At 36.6% G+C, this 11,109-nt stretch overlaps 1 protein-coding gene across 2 annotated transcripts in view; it reads right to left on the reverse strand.

The window, feature by feature from the left end:
* stom (stomatin) overlaps positions 1 to 10,346 on the reverse strand; it is a 14,088-nt gene extending 3,742 nt beyond the window's left edge. Inside the window, exons 1-7 of one of the 2 annotated variants that reach the window (XM_079587260.1) lie at positions 10,150 to 10,346; positions 9,167 to 9,199; positions 8,689 to 8,798; positions 8,063 to 8,135; positions 4,571 to 4,653; positions 3,087 to 3,290; positions 1,619 to 1,753 (exon numbers count right to left, since the gene is read on the reverse strand). In XM_079587260.1, coding sequence (XP_079443386.1) covers positions 1,619 to 1,753; positions 3,087 to 3,290; positions 4,571 to 4,653; positions 8,063 to 8,135; positions 8,689 to 8,798; positions 9,167 to 9,199; positions 10,150 to 10,213 — 702 coding nt within the window. In that variant the 5' untranslated portion in view covers positions 10,214 to 10,346. The remainder of the gene's footprint in view (positions 1 to 1,618; positions 1,754 to 3,086; positions 3,291 to 4,570; positions 4,654 to 8,062; positions 8,136 to 8,688; positions 8,799 to 9,166; positions 9,200 to 10,149) is intronic. The other variant, XM_079587261.1, reaches the window with a different exon arrangement.
* Between the last annotated feature and the right edge of the window lie 763 nt (positions 10,347 to 11,109).

Consider the following 11,109-nt stretch of genomic DNA (forward strand, 5'->3'; position numbering starts at 1 on the left):
GCAGTGCAATGGACTGAGCAGATTCAGAACCATAAAGATTTGATATGTAATGACTCTGCGTCAGCTATCAATAGTATTGGGAAAGGGTAATCAAAGAATCGACAAGACCTTGTATATGATATTCTTCTGGCAATTAGAGATGTGAAAAGGAGAGGGGTAGAAATATCATTTGTATGGGTCCCAGCTCATCTAGGAATTGCAACAAATGAAAAGGTTGATAAGTTGGCCAAGGAATCTGCTCAAAAGGAAACGTAATTCTATCCAAGGCGGAGGGTAAAAGTATTGTGTGGCAGGGAATAATTTTAAAATAGCAACAGCTCTGGGACTGGGGGCAAGAAAACAAAGGGAGGCATTCTATTCTCATTATCTAGTAGAGTAAATGACTCGGGATTATGTTTGTAAAAAGGGGGGGGGGGGGGGGGGGGGCGACGACGACGACATGTAGAACATATAGAACATGTTCCTGTAAGGAACAGGTTATTATGTCTAGAATGAGGATTGGTCACACGTTTGTGAATAGGACTATTTATTTTAGGAAAACACCAGAGTGGCTTGTGTTTATGTTTGGAATCTGAGACAGTGCAACATGTTTTGATTTCGTGTAGAAATCATGACCGCCAACGTTAAGATCTACTCAGAGAATTGCGAGAAATTGGCTTGGAAGAAGCATCTCGGAAAAGTATTTTAGAAGTAGGGGTACACATTTCTAATAGACACTGGACTGTATAGCAGGATATAGTGCACTAACGTGCTAGTTCCATAGATGGCAGCAATGCAACTTATTGGATGCCGGCTGCCGTAAAACCCCAAAGAAGAAGAAGAAGAAGAAGAAGAAGAAGAAGAGCTGTGTTGGTGGTGGCTTGACCCCAGACTTGATGTTGTGTTAAAGCAAGTAGTTGGTGGCTCTGTGTATCCTTACTTCAATAAGTTCAACACAAACGAGTTTCTTTCCTTTGTCTCTCTGATTACACTCTATATATTAGGACTTAAAAGGGAGAAGCAAGTGTTAACTGCTATGATTATTTATTGTATGGTTTTATTAATCTGTTCTGTTTTTGGATTACTTGAAGTTTACTAGTTTAATAATTTATTCCCTTATTGTGGGGTTAGTAGGGAGCTGGGTGCCTTTTTATTTTGAATTGGACTTCTTTTCCCCCTGTTTATGTTAGCTAGGGATTAGCTTATTTTGCTGTACTTTTGTTTTCTTTTAGTTTAGGTAGTTTGGTTAATGAGTTGCCCCCTTCTGAATCGGATTCCTTCTTTTTCTTGATTTTGTAAATTTGGGTTACGATTATTCTTTTGGGAAATATGTGGTTATTTGGGTTATTGTTGTATACCGGTGTATATATATATATATATATATTAATCTAATTTTTCATTACTCTTGTAAAAAGTATAATTTTTGCAAGTCTTTCTAAGACTACAAACAGTATTTTCAAAAAGTATTTATTTAGACAGTTCAACCACGTATTTGTAATGGATGAATGGAACTGCATTAGATACTACCAATTTCCCCCCTGAAGTCTACTTATAATGTGAAGCAAGGCATTAAAAACAGTCCTGTATTGGTATAATATAAACATTTCCATCCTCTTACTACATATCAAAAGCATGTTACCTTAGCTCTGGCCTCTCTGGATGCTTCAGCCTCGGCAGCCATGGCCCTCTGGAGCTGCTGGGGCAGTTTCACATCCTTAATCTCCACACGTTCCACTTTAATACCCCAGTCATCTGTGGCATCATCTAGAGTGGACTGAGGAAAAAACAAAGTCAAGTCAAAACACTTCTTCTCAGAGATTCCTTAAAGCTTCATGCTTCTCAGAATTTTGAGAGCTGTGCCTGCATTTAAAACGATGTCAGATGAAATGAGCGAACATGAAGAATGCTTGTAAGTCAACATGAAGTTGAGCTAGATATGTCAGCATCTCAGCTGAGCTACAATGACTGCACTGCCTGAAGATATGCAATGTCTAGCTGAAACCAATTCAATGTGAGATTAAAGGGTTAGTTCACCCAAAAATCAAAACATCAGAAAAATTCTGTCATCATTTACTCGCACTCATGTCATTCCAAACCCGCAAGACTTTAGTTCATCTTCGGAACATAAACGTTTATGGAATTAATCATTTTTTTATTAAATCTAAGAGCTTTCTGTCCCTCCATAGATAGCAATGCAACGACCACTTTGACGCTTCGAAAAGTTCATAAAGAGATCGTAAAATTAATCCATATAAATTGAGAGGTTTAGTCCAAATTTTCTGAAGAGACACGATCACTTTATACGCTGAACAGATTTAATTTAGGCTTTTATTCACATATAAACATTCATCAACTCACATCAGTTATGGTAAACGGAAGCTCAAGCATGTTCGCTTCGTGTGCAAGAACCAATGAGGTTCATTCTCAACTCAATTCAACTCTCTGGAATTCCATTCCACAACATATCCGTAATCTCTCATCACTACATGACTTCAAAACCCACATTAAAACATATCTTTTTGTCACTTGTTTCCCCGACCCCTGACTCCATGTTCTGATTCTATATGTACCTCTTTCTACTATGTTATCCTTCACAGTTTATATGTATCATTTCTATGTCATGTGTTTTTGTAATTTATTGTAAAGCGACCTCTAGTCTTCTGAAAGGCGCTATATAAAATAAACATATTATTATTATTATTCTCGTGTGTTACGCAGCACGTTTGAGCCTCCGCAAGAGGTTTGATCTCGAGCGTCAAGAAGGTTCAGTTGAGCTTCTGTTAATGTTCACTGATCAATGTTTATATGAGAATAAAAGCATTAATTCAATCTGTTCATCATTTAAAGCAATCATGTCTCTTAAAATAGACTAAACCTCTACATTCATATGGATTAGTTTTACAATCTTTTTATGAACTTTTTGAAGTGTCAAAGTGGTAGTTGTATAGCTGTCGATGGAGGGACAGAAATCCCCCATATTTCATTAAAAATATTTTTTTGTGTGTGAACTATCCCTTTAAGCTTCGATTTTCATTTTGGGTGATCTATTCCTTTAAAAAAAATATAACTCTTGTTTTTACAATGTTTGTATGTGTTTAGTGTGATACCTGCATACTATGGGCGATTTCTTCACGGTCAGACAGGATCTCTGCCAGGTTCTTCGTACCCAGCACATTCCTCAGGGTGGTCTGTGCCAACAGACGAGTGGCCGCATCAGCATTGGTGATGTTGGCCACTGCCAGTGTTGCGTTTTGAACACGGTAGTAGACTACACCATCTACACTCACTGTCACAGAGTCCTTTGTCAGAACCTATGAGGAAGCACACAGGCTATTCAAACACAATAAAAACAACTACCGGTACACTAAAATATATATTAAATAAATATCAATAAAACTATGCCGTCCTTCGGATGAGACGTTAAACCGAGGTCCTGACTCTCTGTGGTCACTAAAAATCCCAGGATGTCTTTCGAAAGAGTAGGGGTGTAACCCCGGCATCCTGGCCAAATTTGCCCAGTGGCCACTGTCCATCATGGCCTCCTAATCATCCTCCTATATATACTGATTGGCTTCATCACTGTCTCCTCTCCACCAGTAAGCTGGTGTGTGGTGGGCGTTCTGGCGCAATATGGCTGCCGTCGCATCATCCAAGTGGATGCTGCACATTGGTGGTGGTTGAGGAGATTCCCCCCTTCTATGTAAAGCGCTTTGAGTGTCCAGAAAGGCGCTATATAAATGTAATGAATTATTATTATTATTATTATTATGCAAAGCTATACTACTAGTTAAAAGTTTTTTTTTTTTTTTTTTAAATGTTGATGTTGAAAACAGTTGTGCTGTTTCCAGTGCTGCTGGAAACTGTGATATACTACCAAAAGTTTAAAAAGTTTGGGGTAAGTAAGATTAGAAAAAAAAAGAAAGAAATACTTTCATTCAGCAAGGAAATATTAAACTATTCAAAAGTGAAAGTAAAACAAAATATTTATATTTCAAATTAAATGCAGTTCTTTTGAACTTTCTATTAATTCATTCAAGTCCTGAAACAAATGTATAACAGTATCAAAAAAAAAATACTAAGCAGCAAAAATTCAGCTTTGACAGGAATAAATTATATATTACAGGAATAAATTATATATTAAAATAGAAATAATTTATTTTAAATTGTAAAAATATTTCCCAATATCACAGTTTTTACTGTGTATTTACTGTGTATTGTGATCAAATAAATGCAGCCTTGGTGAGCACAAGCGTCTTCTTTTAAAAAATATTAAAAAATATTATTTATAACGTTTGACTGGTAGTGTATATGACAAATGTCTTTAAAAGGTTTCAATATTTGTCATTTAAATGCGATTTGTGTGGTTTTTTTGCAGAACAAGCTCCCTGTAAACTCCAACCACCTATTTGCACTTTGTGGGATGTCAAACTACAAATGGCTAGCTCATAGTACCTGCACATTAAACTGTGTAGCAAAAGTATTAACATCTTCACAAAAATGACACACTTCTCCTTCCAATTGATGCTTTTCATGGGTTAAAACAAAGGCTGAAGTTAAAGATTAGTGTTTGTGTTTGTACAAGTGATCTCACCTCCTGAGGGGGGATATCAAAAGTGATAGTGCGCATATCCACATTGATAAAGCTGTCTGTGCACGGCAAGATGAAGAAAAGACCTGTGTGAGACAACACACACAAATACAGATAAATATTTGAGGAACATAACAGCAGCAGACACTAATAATAATCAGAAACTCCTAGTAACACAGACCTGATCTTCAATAAGTGCACAATTGGCAATCTACCAAATACCACTCTCCCCACCAACTGGAATGACATCCTTCATGTGTTTAATGAATGATCGCACAAGCATCTGCTTCAATTATATACAGTTTATAGGATTAGATTTTCTTAATAATGAAAATAAATAAACATACTACTACACCACGTATATATATATATATATATATATATATATATATATATATATATATATATATATATAGTGATTAAAAATTTTTTTAGACCACCAACCAATGTAAGGTTTCTGCTACAGCTTCCCTAAACTAACAGTATTGGTGATTACCAAAATATTTTTTTATGTTTCTGTAATGGTTAATCCAGCAGTATGTGTAAGCTCTTTAGTCACAGTTGGCCAAGTCAAAGTCCAAACTTGAATCCTATTGAACAAATTTGGGATTTAATGGATTCAAAGATAGATAGCACAAAAGTTTCATCAAAACCAAGTCTTTGGGAACAACTAGAAACTATTTGGAAGTCAATAACAACAGAGACTGTGGAATGCCTTCAAGAATACATTCATCATTCGAATAAGCTGTAATGTATGAATTTCTTTTAAAAATGTGTGTTTGCGTTTGTGTGTGTGCTACTTGTAACGTTGAGTACCTGCCATTTGATTGGCTGATTATATATTTGCATTAACGTGCAGTTGAACAGTTGTACCTAATAAAGTGGCCGGTGGGTGCACATATAGTATAGTTAGTAAAATTATTTTTAAAACTTTTAAATAAATAAAAAATGGGCAAAAGAAAAAGGCTGAGTATAGAATCAAAAGGCTATGAAGAAAACCAGAACAATAAGAACAGTTGGGCAGTATGTGACGAGGAAGACAAGCAGGTCTGCGTGTGAAGTATGTGTGTTTGTGCTGGTGCTTTAGCAATACTTAAAGCGTTTCATTTGTCATCCCTGTAGTTTATAATCTAAAATAGATTCTTAGATTTAGATTTTCAAAGAGTCATCAGGATTTGTTAGTCTGTTCCGAGGTTTGTATAACCTAAACCTACTGTCTAAAATTCCACTCACATTCTACCCTAAATACAGCCATGGAGGAAGAGCCACTGCAGATTGTTTATAGACCCCAGCCAGCAGCCTCAATGAGAACCAACAAATCAAGCTTACTTTTCAGGCCTAAACTATAGTATACATTACATTTAGCCATAAAGAAGGAATGTATTGCCCCAAAAAGAACTACTGAAATGGTAATGATAAAGAAAGTTGAGTTCACAATGAAAAGCCTAGGGCATAAGAGGGGTAAAGTAGCTGGACTAACTCTAATAATAGACACTACCCTCATAAGTTCATTCCTGGAGGGAAAGCCCTGCGGATTCATATTCCAAAACACAGCACGGACATATATACACCAGAGACACCAACAACAATCACAGCCATAGTGTGTCAACTCTAACTTAACAAATAGATTTAAATATCCTATAAAGGAAATATCAGTGTTTGCTAAAGCAGTTAAAGAATAGTTTTGCGCAAATGAAATGTTGCATCAGAACTTTTTTTCCTGTTGCCTGTGCACAGGATTTAACATTCTACCGCCTTTTTTACATTTAAGAACCATCACAATACAATATACAAATAAGCACAAGAAAGAAGACCAATTGCAACCACAGTATGCAAGTATTTCAAATATGCCATCGTTGTTGGTTACACTTTGGATGGAAACGCTCCAACAAATGTAAGTAAAAGGGATAGTTCACTCAAGAATTTAAATTCTTTTGTGGGGCACCATTGACTTCCATAGTATTTTGGTTCCATACTACGGAAGTCAACAGGGCCCATCAACTGTTTGGTTACAAACATTCTTCAAAATACCATCCTTTGTGTTCAGCAGATCAAACTAATTTATACAGGTTTGGAACAAGTTGAGGATGAGTAAATCATGACAGAACTTTCATTTTTGTGTAAACTATCCATTTAATGGGACATTTTCCAATTTTAATCTGAAATTTCTTCAAAAATAGCATATCTAAGGGTACATTAGTGAGATTTCTGCAAGATTTCACATGCAAAAAGGATCCAATGTCTCTTTTGAATAGTGTACTGTAGCAATGTGTGAAACACAGCTCACACAGAAGTCACTTTCAAACAAAGCAGATTTCTGTTGGTAAACGTGGGAAATTTGTGTGACCGATTTGAACAAGACTGAAATCTGCGTGAAAGTCTTGAAGTCAGACATGAAAGTCCTGACCGCACAATGACTAGATTTTTAAGGAAAAGTAAATGTGAATGAAAAGTAAATGTGCCCGCAGCAGCATAAGGGTGAATTTATCTCCAAAAGAAAGTTTGGATTCAGCCAATCCTTTAAATGGTCTGAGCTGAATGAATTTGCTGAAATTTTTAAGCAGAAGAAGGTAAAGAAAAGATAAAGGAAAAGGAGAGGAAGAAGAAGAAGAAAAGAATGGTTGAGGAGGATTATCAATACAGTGCTGTCTTGCAAGTACCTAAGCTTAAGTTACCAAACATAGAGATATATCCAGTCGCCAAGATCAACCTCCATGAAAATCCTATAATCACAGTGGGGACCACAGTGCTGTGTGGAACCTGATCCAGATTTCTCATATGTGACATCATGGCAGGGCAGCAGGGCCACAAACAAAACGGATGGTTATCTGACATCTGGTCAAGTGACTTTTATGATTTAGAAGGCAGGTTATGAGGTGTGACTAACCTGACATTACAACCTTAGATTTTAGCACCTTTTTATATATCTTTACGATCGAAGCAAGATCACTACGCAAGATAAGATCATTATGTGCAGTTAAAATAAACGCTTGATTTAAAACGTGATGCTATCCAGGTAATATGATATTTTACAGATGTCTCAGAAATGTACACGTGCTTATTGGGTTAGATGCGCATTTACTGAATATAATACATTTTTCTATTACATTTGCTCATGATTGAACAAGGTAAAATGATTTTATGTGCATTTTTGTGTATATACAGTACAGTATATCGTCCTCAACTGAATTGTCCTGACACTGAAAAACAAAAGTGGTTTATTCAGGTCAGCAGAAATGCAAAACAGATCTCTTCTGTTTTTCTACAGCACAAGCGTGTTTTTGCCGTGTGACAAGCAGGGATTGTGGCGCAAATGGAAACAACATTTAACCACACACATCTAACCCTAACCACAGTTGTTGTGTTAGACAGATTGCATCTAACACAACAACAAAAACAACACAAGTGTAATGATCTGTAGGGCCACATGAAACACTTAAACCAGCAGCACTGATTAAATCAGAATGATCAAATTATATAGATTTTTTCCTTTACCTGGTCCTTTGGCTCCTCCTCGTAAAATGCGTCCAAGGCGAAAGATAATTGCCCTTTCATATTCCTTCACTATCTGTGGGAACAAGATGGGTTTTTTTATCTCATAAAAAGAGCTAAATTACAGCAGTTTAAAACAGCCTCTTATTACATAATTTAGATGTTGCATGGCAACCTTTATCATGCGTTCGTCATGTCTCTTTTAAAGATAAAGATGATAAAGATAAGGCTTCTCACGTCCCATGAAAAAGAATTGGACTACTTGGTGGGCCTGCTTTCAAAACCAAATTTATTTACGAAAAAAAATATTCGCGATCCCACACCTTTTAACCAATTAATTTTCATGACTTTTCCAACTGTTCATGATTTCCAAATACAAATTGTGAAATGATTCTATAGAGATTCTATAGCACTGATGAAGTGAAATTATATTAGCTGATAGTAGAGTTCTTTAAATGTATTGGTATCATTTGAAATATCTGATGTATGTATCAGTCGATACAATTTAACAAAACAATTTTAATACAGAAAAGGCTGTGGTTTCTGGTGGGCCATCCCTGCTTGGGAATAAACGCACTTGACAGCAAGCCGTATGACATCACACTAATTAAAGGACCACCGCTAAGTACCTTAATGCACATCCATATGGAAAGAGGCAGGGTCAGCAACATGAGCAGAATGGAGAAAATCACCAGGATCCATCCACACAAGCCAATGTCAGTGTCTGAGTTCTCCAAGGCTGAAAGGCAAAACAAGCATGCCCATGCATAAACTTGCATTATTTTACTATACTGTAAAAAGAAATAAAAGGTCACACGCAATTGCGCATTACCCTAACATAGCCCAGAAAACTGATGGGTTACATGAGTTCAAACATGCAAAAACAATATTTTAGCTTCAAGCTGAAGTGCATGCATTAGAGTGGTAGTTTACAAATGTATCTATCAAGGGACTTCTGCAGCACATTACCAGCATTAAGAACATCTTCATAGCCATTCTACCCACATTGAGAAAATCAAGAAACACATAGCAAATTAACATTCTCTACAATTAAAAAGAAAATAAACAAACAAAACTGCCATTGCTTTGCTTCCAAATTTCACCTACCTGGAGTATCATCAATTGTGTGACACCATCGATCTATAGAGAAATGTAACTGTAAGGCTACTGTATGTGTGGCCTAAGCTAAGGCTATTAGTCTACAAGCCCATTTGCCCTAATAAGGGATAAGACGTGTCTTTTAGCAGATGCAAATACATCCAGGGCAAATTACATTTACTGATCAAGTAAGATTGAGTGCTAAAGGATATGATTATTGAGCAAGACAGTGATCACAGACTTGTAGAATGATTAAATCATCCTTACTTTGTACTGACCTCACAATCTTTGCAATACACTCTAGATCTTTGACCACCAGCCACATGATCTGAATAAACTCCTGAACTGAATCTTAAACTCCATGCATTTTGACAGGATGTGCAACACAAATAATCAGAATAATTAAGACATTTATCAGGAATACTCCGAATGCAGATGCATTATTGTTTATTTTACTACTTTTACTATAACACACCATAACTATACTACACTATACTATACTATAATAACACACTATACTGCATAAAACTATCACACCATAACCAGAGTATGCTACATTTTTCATTATTATACCTTTATTATTTTGAGAGATAAATTCAGGGCCTGACAAAAATAAACAACAAAAAATCAGTTAATTGTTGTGTATATGAATAAAGAATTTCTTGGTGGAGTGCTACAGGACTAATTTTAATGTTGCTGGGGTATATGATGAGCACCTGTTGTTGCCCAGTTTGGCACAGAAAAAAAAGAGGCACACCCATGCTGCACAACCAATAATAACAGACCTTGAAGAAAAAGAAGGGGAAGCATGGACGACGTACTACCAATGTTTATCTATTTTTTGATGCATATACTATTTATTTTTATTTTTAAGGCAATTACAGAGACATCTATATGGCCTTTTCGTTTTACATGAACTGAATCCAACGCACACAACGACGCAAACACGTGATATTAAATACAATAATAATTCAATAGTACCCTAACGTTACCTATTTGTCGATCTCTCCTTTCTTGCTCTCTCATTGCAGTTGTTTCCCTACCATGATCTTCCATTGTAGGAGATATCTTTGAATTATTCAGGGTTGATATGGAGTATATACTTCCAGTAGGAGATCGCTTCTCAGTAGTGGTTATCTCCACCACGGGACATGTCGGACTCTACGTGCGCTTCAGCCCCCCTCGGAATGTAAGGGGTTGGGCTGGAGTGGGGGTGGGGGTTGGGCTGGAGTGGAGTGGGAGTGGGGGTTGGGCTGGAGTGGGGGTGACCTAAAAGCGGAAGTGGGTAACGTAGAACCTATACGTAGAACGCCAGTTCGGTTCCGATGTCGTACAAAATGCCATTCATTTTCTCGATGGGGAAAATGATTTTAAACGATAAATGATAAACCTTTTAAGTCAGACCTTTACAATTTGTTTCTCGATGATGTATGATTTTGTTTTAACTATCATTTTTTATATATTAATCGTGTTTAACAGCGAAATTCCTAGTAAAAAAAACAAAAACTACATAACCCATAAGTCTGCAGTTAAATATCCGCCAATCAGAGAATCGAAACAATGAACTCGCGCCAACAGACTCAGCTCTCACTTCAGTCCATGAAGCCCTGAGAAAGTCAGTCTCCGTTTCCGTTCGCTCTCAAGTAGCCTGCTACATGTGTGTGTATATGCATATATTTTTGCAGTAAGCGTGAAATATATGGTTTCTGTATACATAACATACCCAAATGATTTATATGTAACTTGTTATCCATCGTTTGTAAACACCAATCCATCGACCAACCGCAGTCATTTGTGATTATTGGGGTAAGGCAGTTTAAAACACATTTGAGGTGAATGTATGGATGGATTTCCTAATAAACTAGGCTCAACACCTTGGAAGTGATGTTTAGGCTATTAAATAATTTTCTCTGGTAATGTTAACGGGGGGGTGGGAACCGTCATGACTCTTT

This window comes from Phoxinus phoxinus (genome assembly GCF_949152265.1).
Source record: "Phoxinus phoxinus genome assembly, chromosome: 17".
Lineage (NCBI taxonomy): Eukaryota > Metazoa > Chordata > Actinopteri > Cypriniformes > Leuciscidae > Phoxinus > Phoxinus phoxinus.